Source organism: Sinohyriopsis cumingii, chromosome 5 (genome assembly GCF_028554795.1).
Source record: "Sinohyriopsis cumingii isolate HCF-2022 chromosome 5, ASM2855479v2, whole genome shotgun sequence".
In the NCBI taxonomy this organism is placed as follows: Eukaryota; Metazoa; Mollusca; class Bivalvia; order Unionida; family Unionidae; genus Sinohyriopsis; species Sinohyriopsis cumingii.
Window position 1 is genome coordinate 83332226 of NC_142965.1, and position 20756 is coordinate 83352981.

General features: G+C 34.3%; 1 protein-coding gene across 1 annotated transcript in view; it reads right to left on the reverse strand.

Moving 5' to 3' along the window:
* LOC149799639 (uncharacterized) overlaps positions 1-20756 on the reverse strand; it is a 96990-nt gene that overhangs the window by 4523 nt on the left and 71711 nt on the right. Inside the window, exons 10-13 of the mRNA XM_089958242.1 lie at positions 18380-18555; positions 13841-13967; positions 11840-11954; positions 2165-2234 (exon numbers count right to left, since the gene is read on the reverse strand). Coding sequence (XP_089814368.1) covers positions 2165-2234; positions 11840-11954; positions 13841-13967; positions 18380-18555 — 488 coding nt within the window. The remainder of the gene's footprint in view (positions 1-2164; positions 2235-11839; positions 11955-13840; positions 13968-18379; positions 18556-20756) is intronic.

The following is a 20756-nucleotide window of genomic DNA, read 5'->3' on the forward strand; positions in this document are numbered from 1 at the left end:
TATTTTATTCATAACGTGTGTTAAGTAATCCGATTTCTGTTTCCCCGATGTCAGGTTTTCGTTACTGAAAGAAGTGTTGAGTAAAGTACATTTACCACTAAGGTTAATATTATATCATTTACGCCTCACGAGAAGCCAAATTTATTCCATAAAAACTGAGAAAGACTCAAATTTTAATCCATACAAAAGGGTACGTACATGTAATCCAATTAGCCTTACTGCTGTGTTATCATAATATGTCCAGTTTAGTCACTGATAATTGTTAAAATTACAATTATTGTACAGTAGTAACAGCTGAGAAGTGGCAGTATCAATGTACAATACCCAAGTCAGCAGGAAAATAGTTTGGTAGCCTTTATGGCTTCCCTTAGTAAAATGTTGAGCTTGTTCACTTTGATAATCAGTGGCTATTACTACTGACAATAATTGTCAAAATTACGAATAATAACGGCCGCGAGGTCAAATCTGGTACATATCGAAGCCGTTTTGGCTTCTCTCACTTAGTGTAAAGAAAAGTATAAAAACAATAGGGTACCAGACTGTGACTAACAAATCACGTGACAAGATCACTTCCTTTAAAAACACAAAGCAATTTGTTTAGATGCATATAAAATTGTTTTATCAGTATTGTAGTTGGCAACATGAATAACTTACTGCAAAAAGATCAACATGTCATCGAGGAAAATAAAAATTCTCAGGTTAGAGGAGAAAGTGAAAGTAATTCAACTGACGGGGGGGGGGGGGGCCTTGAGGATCCTTGCAGAAAACTAATGTCGGGAAGACTCAGATAAACAATATTGTGAAAGACAATGAAACAATTCTGCAGAAGTGGGAAGGTGAAATGGACGGAGAAAGGAAGATTGTTTGAGCCAGGAGACGTTTGTATCCTGATTTGAATGACAAGAAAAAGCAACAATTTTGTCAGTTGAATTGGGATACGACGACTTTACCGCAAGTAACGGATGGTTGCGCAGATTTCAAATGCAACACAATATTAAGTGTTCTGTCCTTAGTGGAGAATCCGCTGATGTTAATAATGAAGTTGTCGAAGACTGGAACAAAAGACTAAACGATATATGCAGGGGATATGACAGCAAGGATATTTTTAATGTGACGAGACTGGGTTGTTTTTTAGACTGTTACCAACAAAGTGACAGATGATGTGAACTGTAACATAATTATAAAGACAGTTTTTAAACTATATCAGTGGTTATTCATAGCATTCTTTTTAAATGATGACACAGTTTGTTTTACATTTATTTCACATCATGCATGTGATTTTTTAATGAAAATATTAAATATTTAAAATTAAATGTACTTGTGACTTTCTTCATATGTATTTACTATTCACATTTGTCATCCCCCTCCAGAAAGGCCACCCGCATTATACAGCCACTTCCCTGCTGCATTAGGGGTGGCCTTATAAGAGGGGGACTACTGTACATTGACTGACCATACTTTTTTAAAAATGCCCCTCGCCTTAGCCCGGTTAGTTCTAGTGTTTGTAGCAAAATGTATTCATCAACAGACCAGTAGCTATGCCAAGTTTTGATATCAATTATGTTGACAAACAAACCCTTGCCCATTCACAAGCATCATGTTTTGATAGCTGATTGACCATTAACCCTTTTTCGAGTAAGATAGCAACTTTCAATTTCCTGCATGATATCCTTTGATGATAAAACATACAAACATGTATTTTAAGATCAGAATCGGTGATATGGATATATATTAACTGCCTCTTGTACACTATTTCATCATAAAATTAGTTTGAAATTGTAAGTGAACCAGTAGGCCTAACGGGAAACAGCAAATCAGATACTATTTAACCGTTGCCTAAAATTACTGCAAGGATGAAGACAAATAAATAAACCATAAATTTGTAACCATGTCAATGGACTGTTGTAATGAAGTTATATTAAAGCAAGTGATTACATTACGGAAACCTCTCCATCTAAAAATAGATGCACTCACGTCTGTTTTGATTCTGTAGAAAGAAAGGACTGCAACTTTTGATGGTGGGACTCCTAATTTTACCAAACTGGGAGTCCAGTACTCCTTGTTTTAAAATCCAAGCAAGATCTCTGTATATCTATATGCATACATACATAATTATGTAATTATCAAAACATATTAAACAAGTGACAAAGGTTACTATACCTACCCTAATGGGTTCAATTTCTGCATAGATGTGATCTCGGTTCTCACTTTGAAGTTGATGTTGGAGAGATAATCTAAAAATAAACAAATAAAAACCAATACAATGTCTCTACCAATAATCTGCATTACTAATATTACAAGGACAAGTCTTTGGTTTTGGTTGTAGCTCCATCTTCTACACATAAGTATAAACATGATTACTATCAATGCTAGTCAAATCCTATATGGTTATTTGATAGTCTTCTTAGTCAATAGTGGTTCACATGAGCCATAGTAGCTCAATCGTTAGCATGCCAGATTCACGTCAGTAGCATGTCATTGGGCAACACACTTTACTCCAATTGCCTTGCCACTAAATAACCTATACTTGTAATGCTGTGCAGTAAAATGGAAACCAAAACAAACCAAACCAATTAACAGTGGTTCTGTAACAAGCCAGATTATAATCTGCACTACATCGGCTTTGCCTGCAATATACTTGTAATTCCTCTTATCTCTGCAGATGCATAGAAACCACACTGTCCAAAAGAGTGCGATATGGAATATAACATAAGAAAAAAAAAAGACTGATGCCAAATTGAAAGCCAAAACTTACAAGTAAATGGTGCATCATTAACCTCCTCTATATATGCTCTGCTAGGACATGGTTGACTTTGGATGATATTATTACCATGACCTCTGACTTTTAGTTACCAGAATACACAGGATTATTTGTTACCCAAAGTGCAAGCCATTCACTAAGTTTAGTGATGGAACTTGTTGTTGTTGTTGTTGGGTTTAACGCCATTTTTCAGCACACGATAGGTTATATTTGGCGGCCAGTATTAATGGTGGAGGAAGAACCCAGGAAAACCCCAGAAAGAACCACCGACCCATGAGAAGCTACTGGCAAGATTTCTCACATACCCACGTTGGCTGAATCCGAGACTCGAACCGGCGCAGACAGAGGTGAGATGGCAGTGATCTGTAACGGAGAGCGCTTTAGACCACTTGGCCACTCGGGGCCCCAGTGAAGGAACTAGAATAAAAGTTAATTTGCAAAACATTTTTCTTTGAGCCTGATGCTGATTTATGTCCTTTTAACCTCAAATACAATATACCACTTCCATATACACTCTTACAGTGTCATTGACATTTGACCTTTTCATCCTGAAACAGATTAGATTCTTCACTACCCTGATAGCTGTCCACATAGTTTGGTAAGTGTAGATATAAATAAATATTCAAACTTTTTAGGAAATTCAAGAACAAGATGGTTTGAAAACTCAATTTGCACGGAAGGTTTGATATGCATGATACTCAACCGAAAAGGGGTGGATTCGAATCATATCATCAGATTAGCTGGGGTCAGCTATTGTGGCGTGTCCTTGGGCAAGGTACCCGATTACAATTGTCTCAGCACTTTTTGTGCTGATATGCCATAACACACTAAATACCAAACTCATTAAGTAAATGAGCTGACAGTAAATGCCACTGAAGCCCTACAGTCAGAATAGGAACTCTGTGTGATTTGGATTTTTAACATGGCTTTAACAAATTTTCAGTCATATCGCTACATCTGCAGTGCGGTAGTTTAAAGAGATGTCTAGCACTGGGGCATCATGCTGCAGACATGTAGCATGATGTCCCATCCAGTCACATTATCCTGACACCAGGCCGACCAGTCCTAACACTAACCTCTTAATGCCAGGGATCGAACCATGACCTCCTGCATCCAAGGTGGACACTAACCACTAGGCCACCGGAGCAAGCAGAATAGGAACCGAGTACCACTACAATTCTCCAGGGAACTGTAATATGTTTGATGAATCATGACAATAAATTAAACAAATTAGGTAATAAGTTGAAAACAAAGGAGATTTGAAAATGACGAAGGAGTATTTCCACTGTTGGTCTCAACTTTGCAATTTGTGAATAAAATCTCATTTTAGCAAAATTTATTTGACTTTGGCAAACATTTGTGGTTAAAATAATTCCATATAAATTCTGCCTTTGAAAATACTTTCACTTTTGTGTTGCCTGGAAACTTATCCTGTCCTGCATGAATACAATGACTGTTTTAATCTTTAGTTGACCCCAGGAGTATTGACTGAGTAGTTTACACAAAGGAGATAAAGAGAAAAATACAAGCATGAGTTTAATTATATTAATCCACGTGTTTAGATCAGCATCTAAAAATAAAGTTTACTCAAAAACGATGACTCACCTTAGTAAATTACATTACCTTTCAATTTTAGGATTAACAGATCCATAATGCCCAATAGAGTCTAATAAAAGACCTGTGGATGCTTCTCTACTCAATAATAGCAGTCAAACATTTGTGAAATAGTTATAAAATCACCATACCCTACAAACTGAATCAATAGTGAATCTAGATTAAAGGGTGAGGTCATGACTAGTATTTAGTATGCCACATTTAAAATTCGGGGTGAAAGGTTCAGAACTAAGGATTTTGAAAGCAAGAAAGAAAAAGAATTTAATCATTCATACTCCAGGACAAGTGGTTTCAGAAAATTCACTAGTCCCACCTTTCTCATCACTAGTCCCACCTTACTCTTCACTAACCCCACCTTACTTTTCACTGGTCCCAAAATGGCAATCACTTGCCGAGATTTGATGAGATGTATGTATTTAATCATAGAAAAGAAGAAAGAAAAAAAAATGAAATAATATGTAACATAATTATTCCTTAAAAGAATTTAATTTTTCAAAAACTGTTGTTGTACATTTTGCTTCTTCAGGTTCATGTATATATGTTTTAGCTGATGGATTTGAAAATATGACCATGTAAATGTCTGCCAGCTGTACCAGCACTATGCCAGCAGTTAATAGCTGTGTCTGGGTTAAAGTCCTCAGGCTCTTGTCCATTTGCAGAAATGTTCATTAGCATTTGTAAACTCTTTTGGTTTAAGGAATTCCTCAAAATCTTCTCTGAATTGCCGTCATTACCTTCCTTTTCTTTGGTTGGGGGGGGGGGGGCACCAGACAGATGTCCCCCCTCCCACTTCCAAGAAAAAAGAAAAAGGTGCTTTACATATGTGTGTACCCCCTCAGATATGTTGTGTGCTGTTGTTTAGTTACAGATTTTTTTATCAAAAATTTATTTTGAAATTTTTTATGGGGTATTTTATTTTCCTTCCTTGCGAAAATAATTTAGCAAACTCATTTTATCCACAGAGTATCAGCTTGCTTGACAACTACTTATAAAGTGATCATAACATCAATTTTCTCTTTTAAATACGAACTGAAACAGCTCATTAATTAGCGTAATTGTTTCGCTTCAAACACAATATCGCATGTGGAAGTTAATCATCAGTATAATCGATTATAAATTAAAGAATCATTACTGTCATTTAATCGGTTCATAAAGGAAACCAACACTGATGTCGGTAAAGTACCTTTCATTAATTTAATTACACTGACTCGCTGGATTAAAATCATAGTGAGCCATTCATTATCATCTAGATTGAGTCAGCTCATTGCAACAAAACCGCTTACAACACTGCTAATCTAACTGATGATACTGGCTTTCTTTTGTTTGACGTGTTTTAATTTGCCGATAATTTGGTCGCTTAGCCCAATATGCAGTCAAGCGGTAATAGGATGTAAATGTATACACGAAGAGGGGTAGAATCAAGTATTCAGTACGCCAGGAGGGCACGATTGGCCAAATAATGGTAGATATAGTAATTAAAGCACGAAAATAAGGACTAGCCCGACTTTTTTAAAAAGTACTTGTCCCAGACTAGCGACCTGGAAAATTTTACTTGCCCGACTTCAAAAATGACTAGTCACGGACATCGGGCTATGGGATTTGCTCAGCCCTGGGACACTTGGATCTCTGTCAACTGGAAAATGTCATGAACACAAAGAGAAGTGTATAATTAGGAACATCCCAGTCTAGAGTCTGCAAATTTTATCACTCACTCTCATTTTGCAAAGGATAATTTGTATATTTACTGTGCAAATGATGGAAACTTGGTTTTAAATATCAATATAAGTAATATATTCTTGAGTAAACAAGCTCCATACAGTAAAATACGATCACATTTTGAAATGCAGCAGTCACTCATAATATCTTCTGTCCAACATATGTAAGGGGACGCTTTTTATTTGAAATATTTCTTTAAAATATTTAGTTCCATTATAAATTAATAATAACTTTAAAATTTAAGGCAACAAAATATCATATTTTGTGTCTTCTATACTTTCTTTAAACCACATGCAGTGGATGTTAAATATACAAGTTGTTTCGAAAGGGTAATAGCAAAAATGTTTCTAAAAAGGTGACCAAATTATTAATCGATGAAACTGGGGGCCCGAAAGGTCAGTGGGGACACTACTGTAACAGATTTTATTTTTTTTAAATTGGTGGGTTTACAGATTCCTAGATCTTTTCATAACTTAATATGTATTATAATCTGCCTCATCTACATAAATGACAAATATTAATTTATTTTTAATTAAAATAAATAGAGAAGTAATAAGTAAAATGATTATAAAAAATTGACTCAAAAGATGGCAGACATGTAAGTCAAGTTCAACTGCAAACTACACAGACCATGAGCTGCCACTGCATTATGTGATTGCAGTTCAGAATTTATGTTTTGTTCTACTGATTACTCCTCAAAACTGCAAAGACAAGAATCTGTAAATGCATTTGGAGATAGCAGATCTGGGCCTATGATGTTTGAAGTTGGACTTGGCTTATAAGCCAGTACATATTCTTATGTTTCGTGTTTAGGCTCGAATAAACAGTAACACGAGTGAAAACAACATGCTTTTAAAAATATAATAATTAATTTCCCTGGAAAAGTACTGTAAAAATGAAAAAAAATATAAACTTACGGTTTTAAGAATCAAATCCAAAAATAATCCAAGAATAATACAATATTACAATTTTAGAAGTCCTAATAATAAAATGTTCTAATGATTTCAAATTCAAGTCCCAATGAAGAATCTAAGATGGAAGACGATGACATATGGACATATGCTGTAACATGTAGTGTGCTGAAGTCTACAGTTCCTAGTAGAGACCACAAATATCACTTCAGTTTTGGAAATCTGAATAAATTTTTATACCAGCTGTCTTTGTTCAAGAATTTAACATGAGCACATATTTTCATGCGGAAAAAAGAATCCTTTTGAATGCAAGTAATTTGAAATAACTCCAAATGACACAACACTTTCCAGTGTAAAGAAGAAAGCCCAACAACTGAGAATATTTCTCTAAAACAAAGGTTGTATCGTAGTCTAAAATGTAGTTTCGAAAATCCCCAAGTTTGAGTCAAGTCAATGATTCAAAAGGCAAAGAAAACTTATTGTTTCACTCAAATATCAGATATCAAAAAAATAATAGAAAACTCAGGAAAATCTTCTGACTTGAGAGGCAAATCTGTCAATAACCTGCCATTTACATGTATTAGTGATAAAAATGGTGATACGAAGCAAGAACCTCTTGAAATCGCAAGTGCACTCAATAATTACTTTGTGAATATAAATGATAAACTTGTGGATTTCACATCTCCTAAAAGATTCTCCAGCGATGAATTAAATGAACATATTTCTTCAAAACTTAGCAAAGAAGAGTGCTTCAAAATCCCAAAAATAAGCCTTGAATTCATTTTAAATAAATGACGATGCCAGAACAGAAACAGGTCTAGGTAATATAAGTGCTAAATTCCCAAAACTCTCATCTCAGTTGATTGCACCTTCACTTGTGTATATCTTCAATCTAAGCATTTCCACAGGTATTTTTCCAAACAGGCCAAAACTGGCAAAAGTAACTCCAATATGTAACAAGGGAGATCTTTCTGTTATGAATAACTATAGACCTATATCAGTTTTATCATCACTTTCATCAAAGATGGTAAAAAGACAAATTTGTAATGAATTTAGAAACTACCTGGTATAAGTTAATGATCAGGCTTTCGTGAAGGACATTCATGCCAGACTACATTAACTAGAATTGTAGACAGTGTTTCTTGACTTACAAAGGCTTCTGACCTTGTAAATCACAAAATCCTGCTGGAAAAGCTCAGCATATATGAAGTTAACCACGAAAGCTTAACTTGGTTTCGATCCTATCTTGAAGGCAGTCAACTTTAAATAAACTTTCAGATAAAAAAAATGAAAAAAGTCAGGTGTTCTACAAGTATCAGTTCTTGGACTATTACTCTTTCTGCTGTAATCGATGATTTCACATATCACATTGAGCTATCCACCACCAACACGTCCACAGATGATACGACATTATATAACATTGGATCAACAGGCCATGAGATTAGCACTAAGTTAAATAAAGATTTGGAAAAAATAAATAACTGGTGTGAACACAATCGTATGAAGATAAATGCATTCAAATTAAAAGCCATCATCATCGGTAGTCAAGCAAGAGTAAAAGTTAAGAAAAATGATTTCAAAGTAATGATAAAAGGAACATGTACAACAGTCTGAAAATGAAAAACTACTTGGCATCATGTGCTGAAAATACAAGTTGATAAGTTCATTAAAAAAGCTAATTCACTGCATCTCTTGAACAGAGTAAAATCTTATTTCCTTCCAGAACAGAGAAAAATTCTACAATGCATATATCATGTCACACCTAGAATATTGTTGTTCTATCTTGGGTATAAGTGGTACAGAAAATCAGGAAAGATTACTGAAATTTCAAAAAAGAGCAGCTAGAGTTATTCTTGATGCTGATTTAGATACACCATCAATATATCTTTTTAAAACCCTAAGGAGTCTTCTATTTCAGCAGAGAACTCAGTTTCAGAAGGGTTTACTAGTCTATAAACCCTTGCATGGTTGGGCTCCTGACTATCTTAAATGTCACTTTTAATTTGTTAAAAATGCACATATGTATGAACTAAGATCCATCTCAAACAAGTTATATTTACCTAAACCAAATTCAGAATTCTATAAGAAGTGTTTTGCTTTTTCTGGAGCCAAATTATAGAATTCCATATCACCTTATATAAAGTCAGCTGACACATGCCACCCTTTTAAAAAGCTTCTTAGTCAACATCTACAGAAACAGTCACTTGTATGATTTTGTTTAATTCAGCACTATTACTTTTTACAGCATTGTTATCCAGTACTCACATATAGTGTTTGACACGTTTGCTACTATTATTTATATTAATCTTGTATGTATGTATCATTGAAGCCTTGTACAAATTTTATTGTAGCAGTAGATCAATTGTTTTTAACAGCATTTGTTGTCTAAAGACACCTCATCTTGTAAAAATTGTGCAATATATATACAAATGTCATTGTAGAAGGCCTCATGGAAGATTGGTCAGTTGACTAAAATGAGCTTCTTTAAAAAATAGTCATTATTATTATTACTATTATTATTCTTATTATGATCAAGGGTAATGACTATAATATCCAAGTGAAGCTCTTCTTGATGGGAAGTTTACTAGTAAAGTTGGTTATAATCTTGTAATTATAGGTAACTGCATTTGTATGGGAGATTAATCACGAGTTTTTCTGATGATAGGAAAACTCAAGTTCATATTTTCCCATGCAAAGTTAGTAAAACCTTTTCTTATATGCTCATTTTGTTTTTCTACCTAAGGCTAATAAAAAAAACACTATTAGAAACAAAGTTTTTGAATTTGTGCTAGATTCAAAAGTAAATACACAACTGTACGTTAAAAAATAACAGTACTAATGTGCACATAGCACCATCCAGCGAAATTTGATTTTGGTAGCAAATTGAGCACTCAGTCATTCATTTAAGATAAATCTCAATTTTTGACTTCTTAAAATGGAAACTTTGAGTCATATTGTGAAAGAATACATCTTGAAACAATTCTTCCAGTTGGGCTGGAATGGAGGGATTTTATTCTTCTGTTGATCCAAGTAAATTCTGTTTTTATGGTTGTGATGGACTGGATGTATTATCTCAGTCATTTCCGTATGATGTGCATGTTGCTGGAGGGATTGGCCTTGATACAGCTGTACATGTGTTTCTGTTCTGTCATTAACAATTTGGAATCAATAGGTGGAAAAATACGAAATTCCTTTAATTGAACCACTCATAAATATGTAGGATTAAATATTGTTTGTTAGAAAATATCAAATTAGTTTTGTTTTGGAGTACAGTTAATTCTCCTTTGAAGATGTGTGTAATGTAGTCAAAACTGCTGAACAATTTCATGGTATGGATTAATTTTGAAACCCATGCAATTCTGATTAGCAGAAATACCTAAGAAAGTACATACTGTACTGAGGAAATTCAAGATGAAAAAGGTATGTATATTTATTTCCATTGTTATTATCAGCTAAGACAGCATATGTTTATGCCCTCTTACTTTGTTGGAGAGACCCCAGCTATTTGCATAAACTGTATGACTTGTATTGCTACTATAAATTCAAACATTTTCTCAAAAAAGTAAAATAGAAAATTTAAAAGCAGTTGCAGTGTGACAGCCATTTTGCCAGCAGAATAATGCTTCATCGTCATCTTGATTTATTGGCTCTGGACTCTAGGTTTTCTACAAAAACCAGCCTTCTTCATTTGCATATTGTTTTCCAGTTTAGTGTTTGGACTGACTTATAAAATGGGATGTCTCTGAGAGAGACGAGATAGCCCTTGGCCTTAATATGCCTTTAGCTAATATGCTATTTTAAAGACCCTCTAGTCTACAACTCATAATCTGAACTATTCAATTTGCAAACAGTTATTAACATTTCTCCAAAATAACCTTTTAATTGATCAAAATGGCATTTTCAATACTGCGAGTCTCACATTTCTTGTAGAAATTGTGGATATCATGTTCAGTCGTTTGCTTGGTTGAAACTATCTTTTGTGACTCTGAACTCATCCACATCATAAATATTACCATCTCTACTTTCAAATAGACCAACCAGCTTGGTTAGCTTATCCACAGACAATTCTAAAAAATCAAAAGATAAGGTGCCTGTTACATGAACATTTTTTGTTGATAATCAAAAGTAGTTCCTAACAGATGATACTATTTTTAGTAACACATGTTGTGCAGTATGAAGCAGTGCAGTGTGAAAGATGCTTCATGATTTGGACAAAGCAAAGTTAATGGAGAAAAACAATTAGCATAAAATAAAAGTTCAGGCATTAGTGTTCACAGGGTTTTCGTCATCATCTAAACTCTTGTTAACATGATGTGTGAGTGCATACGAGGCTGAAATCTAATAATAAATGTGGAAGTTACAGTATTCACAAAGTTGTGCATTAGTAATGCATATGCTTTAATGATCAAGGGCCATAACTCTTAAGATATTTCTGCAGAATGTGCTCATATAAATCAATTTGCTGAGTTTAATGTTCAAGGCAAATCTGGTTCCAATTTAATAATAAATGTAGATGCTAAAGCCTTCACAAGCTGAATTAATGGAAACATGTCAGAAACATGGAAAGATGGAACGAAAAACAATTTCTTCACCCCATGCCTTTGTGGCAAGGGTGGCAAAAAAGCACAAGCTCAAAATACTTTGCATTATTAATATGCATTTAGGTGACTGGGAACGTGCACTTTTTATAAAATTCATGTATTCCTGAGATTTAATTGGCAAATCATGCAATATGTGTCTTGCATGATTTGCACCAATTTTACAGAAGCTGAAAATTCATCTTGTGCAAGGAGTTAAACGGATCGATTATTGCCATTCTTGCTATACAGAACTGTACCTGTAACAGACAAGGAGCCCAAATGCAACAATGATGATGACAACACCAATCAGAATGTCTGCAAGTGTTCCTGCTGAAATGGTCTCCATCTGACGTGCTTCCTCTGGCTCTACACCTGGAGAAAGAAAGGGGACAGGACAATGAATAAATAGGACAACATTTGAAACATTTGGTATATGCATAAAGCTAAGAATTTTCTCAAAGTTTACCAAACAGTATGCTTGGGCAACAGCTTTAAATAAAGGCTTCAAATCTGCATAAAAGGGGAATTTTATCCAATGCTATACTGAAATGGAAAATGTTTTGATATGTTTGGGTGGAAGTCATGTCCTATTGAATAAAATTCTCTTGCTAGAATTTCCAATATGCCAGACAACAGATGACTGTTACTTGAGGGGGCAAATTTTTTAAAACTTGTAAACCAGTACACTTCCTTATAGAAACCGGTGACTAACACTACTTGGTATTTCAAAAGTATTAATTCTGCGTAAAAGGTTTTCAATACTATTAATTTACTTCAGTTCAAGGAGTTCCAATTTTCATCTAATATGTGGCCAAATTAAATTGTGAATTAAGAGACTCCACAGAAGATTATTCCAGGACATGAATTTAATGATGTCTATGTTTGAACATCAAAATTACAAAAATCATTACAACACTTTTTACCTAGGTACATTGTGGCACTAAGTGGTTGTATCTTTTGTCTCTACAATAAAAGAATGAAATATATTGAAATTACAATATCAGTCCTGTGAATGAAAAGTCAACTGAAAAGTACAAATGACCTTAGAGAATTTGAAGTGATTTATGTTCTGCCATATATTTCCTGGTGTGAGCTAAATAATTGGGTTATGCTGAATAAATGCACTCAACAACACAACACATTTCTTTGTGTTTTGGAAAAGATGAGTCTATGATCTTTAACCTGTGCAAATTTGCTAAACTTTTAAGTACTGATTTTAGCTGCTGCTGATTTATGAACAATTAGTGACAGGGTTCTTTTTCTATGTTTCCATTTAGTGACCCTTATGATATTTATGATAACCTTGATCACATGTAGTTTGTTGCCAAGTGATAAATTCAAGCAACATAGTGTCTTACTGGATATGGCTAATAGTTGGGACACAGACCACATGCACTGTACATGGTTAATAGTTTGATCATAGACCACATGCGCTTGACATAGTTAATAGTTGGATCATAGACCACACGTGCTGGACATAGTTAATAGTTTGGACAAAAGATGGCCATTCAGACCAGCACCATTTAATTTAGGATCAATAGTATAAAACGTCTTGAAGTGAAAACCCAACACTATTGAGCATTCATTCAAAAGCAGTGATAAGATTATCAGAATGGCAGCCATATTAGACAACAGATTGGCACCATTTTCATTTAGGAATAACTAAACATCATAACAAGTCTTCTGGTAAAACCACCATGTCAATATGACTTCCATTCAGTAGGAGTAGTGATAACAAGATTTTCAAGAAGGTTAGACATCATATGAAATCTTCTTATGAAAAGCCCCTGTTGATACGACCATCCATGTAATACCAAGATTTTCAAAATGGTTGCTGTGGTGGCCATATTGGACATCAGATCAGTACCAGTTTCATTTAGGACCAAACAGACATTAAGTCTTTTAATGAAACATTCTTACTGATAAGACAATCCATTCAGGAGGAGTAGCAATTACAAGTTTTTCAAGATGGTTGCTGTCATGACCATACTGTATGTCCCAGCAGCACCATTTTCATTTAGAATCAACAAGACCATGGGATGAATATGTATATAATATTTCATGGCAATTCTTCACGTAGTTTAGGAAGAGTAGGGATACCAAACGTGTGCAAGCAGATAGATGGACAGACAACATACAAAAGACCATCCCATAAGCTCTTTTTGTCTATTATTTCATCATTTGAAACCTGTCAAGCTAAAAAATTAATACAAAGCAGACTTTACATTAAAATGGCAAAATAATTAGACTAAACTTACCAGCAAGTTCAAACACAACTGGCTCAGAAAATTTTCCAACATGATAAGACTGGGAGAATATACTTTCAGTAACACCAGCAACTTTCAACATGTAGACACGGTTAGTCCTCAAACCTGTAATTAATTTCTGTGGAAAGAAGACAAAAATACCATGACATGAAATGTACCATCCCATTCATATCAGTTTTATAATGTCAAGAACCAGATTACGATATAAAGAACCATACTGTTATGTAAAGAACCAGAATATAATGTAAAAAGCCTATTATGCTACAAGAAAACAAGATTATGGTGTAAAGAACCAGATTATGGCATAAACAACCTGATGAAGTAAAGAATCAGATTTTACTGTAAAGAACTATATTATGAAGTAAAGAACCAGATTAGGAAGTAAAGAACCAGATTATGATGTAAAGAACCATATTATGAAGTAAAGAACCAGATTATGAAGTAAAGAGCCAGATTAGGAAGTAAAGAACCAGATTAGGAAGTAAAGAGCCAGATTAGGAAGTAAAGAACCAGATTATGATGTAAAGAACCAGATTATCATGTAAAGAACCAGATTATGATGTAAAGAGCCAGATTATGATGTAAAGAGCCAGATTAGGAAGTAAAGAACCAGATTAGGAAGTAAAGAGCCAGATTAGGAAGTAAAGAACCAGATTATGATGTAAAGAACCATATTATGAAGTAAAGAACCAGATTATGAAGTAAAGAGCCAGATTAGGAAGTAAAGAACCAGATTAGGAAGTAAAGAGCCAGATTAGGAAGTAAAGAACCAGATTAGGAAGTAAAGAACCAGATTATGATGTAAAGAACCATATTATGAAGTAAAGAACCAGATTATGAAGTAAAGAGCCAGATTAGGAAGTAAAGAACCAGATTAGGAAGTAAAGAGCCAGATTAGGAAGTAAAGAGCCAGATTAGGAAGTAAAGAACCAGATTATGAAGTAAAGAGCCAGATTAGGAAGTAAAGAACCAGATTATGATGTAAAGAACCAGATTATCATGTAAAGAACCAGATTATGAAGTAAAGAACCAGATTATGAAGTAAAGAGCCAGATTAGGAAGTAAAGAGCCAGATTAGGAAGTAAAGAACCAGATTAGGAAGTAAAGAACCAGATTAGGAAGTAAAGAACCAGATTAGGAAGTAAAGAACCAGATTATGAAGCAAAGAGCCAGATTAGGAAGTAAAGAACCAGATTATGATGTAAAGAACCATATTATGAAGTAAAGAACCATATTATGAAGTAAAGAACCAGATTATGAAGTAAAGAACCAGATTATGAAGTAAAGAGCCAGATTAGGAAGTAAAGAACCAGATTAGGAAGTAAAGAGCCAGATTAGGAAGTAAAGAACCAGATTATGAAGTAAAGAGCCAGATTAGGAAGTAAAGAACCAGATTATGATGTAAAGAACCAGATTATCATGTAAAGAACCAGATTATGATGTAAAGAGCCAGATTAGGAAGTAAAGAACCAGATTAGGAAGTAAAGAGCCAGATTAGGAAGTAAAGAACCAGAGTATGAAGTAAAGAGCCAGATTAGGAAGTAAAGAACCAGATTATGATGTAAAGAACCATATTATGAAGTAAAGAACCAGATTATGGAGTAAAGAGCCAGATTAAGAAGTAAAGAACCAGATTATGATGTAAAGAACCAGATTATGAAGTAAAGAACCAGATTATGATGTAAAGAACCAGATTATGATGTAAAGAACCATATTATGAAGTAAAGAACCATATTATGAAGTAAAGAACCAGATTATGAAGTAAAGAACCAGATTATGAAGTAAAGAACCAGACTATGAAGTAAAGAACCAGACTGTGTTGTAAAGAACTAGATTATGATACAAGAACCAGATTATGATATAAAAAGTGGCATCATGATTTTAGTTTTTATGAAATATTTCAGATGAATGAACTAGATTTGTTTTTAAAACACATATAGCCCCAATGCAAACCAAAATGTCTAGTCCACACCAAAAATTAAATAATTGAAAGAAAAAGAAATACTGCTATAATGGCATGAAAATCTGATCAGGTCATCTACATATAAATACAAACATGAGATCCACACTTCATAGATCTAACTTTAGCAATTTTTGTTTAACTTGTACTAATAAGGGTTTTGTCAAAAATGTTCCACAAATTTTCAAAACAAAAAGAAGCCCCCCCCCCCCATAAAAATGGCTTTCTGGCCCAAAAATCTAATCAGATCATCTACATATAAGGACAATATTCAGATCATCTACATATCAGGACAATATTCAGATCATCTACATATCAGGACAATATTCAGATCATCTACATATCAGGACAATATTCAGATCATCTACATATAAGGACAATATTCAGATCATCTACATATCAGGACAATATTCAGATCATCTACATATAAGGACAATATTCAGATCATCTACATATCAGGACAATATTCCTTCCAAATTGTGTTTGAGTAGGTTGTTGTAGTTTATGTACTAACAAGCTTCTCTGAAATCTCAAGATGGTTAGAAAAATGCATGGACACATAGACAAGACCAGATCAAGATGAAACTAAAGAAATGGGGTGGGGGCATTAAAAACCTAACCAAAATGTGTGTTTCCAGTCGGCCAACTATCCCTGTTTCTTATTGTTGATCCTACCTCTTTCTTCCTCCATGGAAAAAGAAAATATTTTTAAAAAAATAATTTTACAAATAATTCCTGAAAATGATTTGAGCATCTAATTGAGCCCAGTACTTTGAAGCACTTAGTACCTTATATATACTAATCATTATAATATATATTACATTTAAATAAAAAAGCCTACCTACCTACCCTAATTTTAAAACCAGTGCAATAGGAAACATATTTTTTTTGCCTAAGGTGCAATAAAGTGTAAAGTATATGATCCCATTTAGGAAACCTAGGTGTCATCTGAATAATTGGAAATCTAGTTAAGTCAAATTTTGGTTTCAAGTAGAATTATGAATGGAGTTATATCTAGATTAAATGGAAGTGACAATTGTTGTTGCTGTTGTAGAGTTTCACACCATTTTTCAGCACAAGATAGGCTATACATGGTGGCCAGTATAAATGGTGGATGAAGAACCTGGGAAAACCCTGGAAAGAACCACTGACACACGAGAAGCTACTGGCACGCTTTCTCACATGCCCACATTGGCCGAACCCAAGACCTAAACCTATGCAGACATAGGTGATATGGCAGTGATCTATAATGGTCAGTGCTTTTAAGACCACTCAGTATTTGGGGCCACCAGTGGTAATTGTGAGTTTGACTGTATATGTATCAGTAATAATGTTAACATTAATGTTTTGTTGACACCTGACATGTTCAAGAAGAGAATATTTAGAAACAATATGATTATTTTTTAAGATATTTTAGCTAAATACTAAAATTCATGACAGACTGATAGAATCCATTTGTTTTTGTGTGTACATTAAGCTTCCAGTGATACCAATGCAATGAATTGGAATAAATGCTAGAAAGAATTACAGGAATGCTCTTTAGTACTGAGAATAAATGATCATTCATTTTTTAAAATTCTGTGAAGAACAGCACCAAGGTAGAATGTAAGTTCTATTGAATAGGGATCAAAATAAATGAATAAAAGATGGCATATATTGTTCAAACTTTAGAATGAGCATATAATGTATTCATGTATTCATGACAAAACTGACAAATGAATTTTGAACCAATGCCTATATCCATGGGGAGACCATTATTGTCTAACTTCTGTTTCAGTAAGCTGACCCTGTTCAAGCATTTAGTGCTAAAACAAATAACTGTTAATACCTTTATTTGCTTGGGAGGGCTGCATTAGCATAAGAAAATATATGAAACACCAATAAAACTAGAAAACCGACTGTAAGATATTAAAATTTTAATTGAGATACCGTAAATCATATTGAAATGAAATTGATTCATCTCTTACCCTGACCCTCATAAATGAAACAGATAATTCAATGTATGCAGTTTTGGGATCTCCTGACAACAATGTGAAAAATGATGTGTGCGAGAATACATTTTTTACTGATTCCAAAACTCACTGTTTATCTTACAACTGGATATGACCACATAGAACACACCTTTTTTAAAATGATGATAGCATCAGTGGTGATAAACATGATGATGATGACAAATAAATAAAAAAGCAAATACTTAAATAAATTATGAACCAAATTTTAATTACATAAACATGTGAATGTTATTTGGTTTAATTAGTTTTCTATACAGGTATTTTGCTTTGTTATTATGCCTAAGGTGAAGGAATCAAGGACATAGCAATATTTTAGGTCAGGTCATTTTACAAATGATGACCAAAGATCAATAATGCATGCATATTTGACACGAACTGAGTCACTTTTCCTACCCATGAAAAGTTGGTCACAAACTGAAAGTGGTCCAAATCAGCTCTTATCACAGTCCTTTCCACACAGTACAAATTTTGCAATTTTTTACCGGACTACAAAAGTAATACAAATAAAACCTAATGCAGACATTTCCACATTTAGAATATTCATGTACAGTATCTTACCTCGGTCTCTTCCCCATCAACAATCAATTCTCCATGGTTGTTAGAATGTTTTGGGTCCCAGTAGTGAATAAAATAACGGTTTACACTCTTGTAGAATGTCTTGGGTTCTTCCCATGCTATATAGATGCTGTGAGAATCAATTACAGTATAGTTTGTGATATTGGGTTCCTCAGGACCTGGAAAAATAATATATAATTCCAGAATTTTGTTCAGTTCAAAATACTATTTTACTGAACTGTGAAATATCATATTATTTGGTGTAAAGTGGCCTGTTTCATTACTTTCATACCATGATCCACCTTTATCCCCATCCCTACAAAACAATAATAATAATAATAATAATAATAATAATAATAATACATTTTGCTGAGTTGAAATTCTATCACGAATCAATATGTTGTGTTACTGTTAAGCATGTGACATGTTCAGACAACAAGAATTGAGAATATTTGTTTATGAATATAATAAATCAAATCATGTTTTGTTCAATCAACACAACATATATATCATAGTTTTGGTCACCTCTAGCAAACTCTCCACCCTCACCTACACTGCTAGATATAATTTCTGTCTAACTGCCTTTATTCAGCATTCATTAAATTACAAATCTTCTTACCAGACAGTAATATTAAGATAGTAAATTAAGTCTTCTCAATGTGGTAAATCTGATTTCTAATTAGGATGCTGTAATTGAAACACTGTATACCTCAATCTAATGCAAAATGGACTCATTATCTGGCAGTCAGAGAAGTGGATTGTCATTCCATTTGAAAACAGCAACGACCAATTTACCAAGGAAAGCATCTGGTAGTCAGGGAAGTGGATTGTTATGCCATTAGACTATAGCACTGGCCTAACTTGTAAGGTAGGCATCTGGTAGTCTGGGAAATGGATTATCCTGCCATTAGATTATAGCATTGGTCTAGCATTTTACGGCAGTCAAGGAAATGATTTTTGTGCCATTACATCACAGCATTAACCTAGCTAGTAAGGCAGGAATCTGGCAATCAGGGAAATGGACTGTCATGCCACCATGCCATTGCAATGTCTAACTAGCAAGGCAGTCTGGGAAGTGGACTGTCATGCCATTAGACCACAGCAATACCTAGCTAGTAAGGCAGGCATCTGGCAGTCAGGGAAGTGGACTGTCATGCCACCATGCCATACCAATGACCCAGCTAGCAAGGCAGTCAGGGAGGAAGAATGTCATGCCATCAGACCACAGCAATGCCTAGCTAGCAAGGCAGGCATATGGAAGCCAAGGAAGTGTATTGTTATGCCATATAGTGTTTGTTTTCTCAAACTACTGAACCTTAATGCTTCATTGAACAAAGGCAGCAATGTGGTATAACTTCATGTGCTACACTGCAGTATCGCAGACTACACTATGATGACTGAATACAATTAATGGTGCTTTAAGATGTTGGCCTGTATTCAAATTGTTTTCTTCCTAGCTTCCATTTTATCTTGATTGACAAACATCTAATCAAATAATGGTATTACCTTTCCCTCCATCTGTTTGCACTAAAAAACAAAATAAAAATCATTTTTTTCATTCTCTGAGGAGCTGACCAGTTACTGGGTTCAGGCCTGGAGGTTGGACATTCTTTTTAAAGAATTGTCCCAGGCCCCACCATTTGTCGCTCACCTTCTGCTATTCTCTCATTAAAGACCATTTATATCAAAATATATGTATTTTGTTCTCCCCATTTAATGTTTAACCCTGCCCTCATTTCTTTCTCTTTAACTTGTATATACATTTACAAACACACCCTAAAAGTCCTGTCTTGTTTATTTGCCACCCACCTTTGTCCAACAATAGGAACCCTTTGTTGGATAAAGGAGAAACTACTTTTTGAAACAATATGTTTCTTCAATAATGCTTGACTGATCATAATATCTTAGTCTACATCCTGTGCCTCTTAAATTATGCCCTTCAAAGCTTACATTAGCAATACAAGTGCTGTCAACTGCTTCCAAAGTTGAAGGTCAGATAAGAGTTGTATCCCCTTGTATATATGGATTGATGCCAAATCCTATCCATTCATCAGTTACTAATAAAGCTAACATGCATGCTCTTACAGAGATGTAACTGGGGGGGGGGGGGAGGGGGCTTTGGAGGGTGTGCCTATATTAGGATTAGGTAAATATTATGAAAGAAATGTTATTTTATGCCAGTGACAATGCCAAAGGAGAACAGGTATGAGATAAAAGCGAGTATAATCCTATTACCGGTGAGCTGGACCTTTTTCAGTCAATTAAGTACATGAAGCAGCTTTGAATCTCATGAGTGATGTGTGCTAAGGTTGGCATAATTTGGTTTATGCATTTATGCAGCTTGGAGAAATACTTTCACTCCTGCATATTCAGTCGAAAT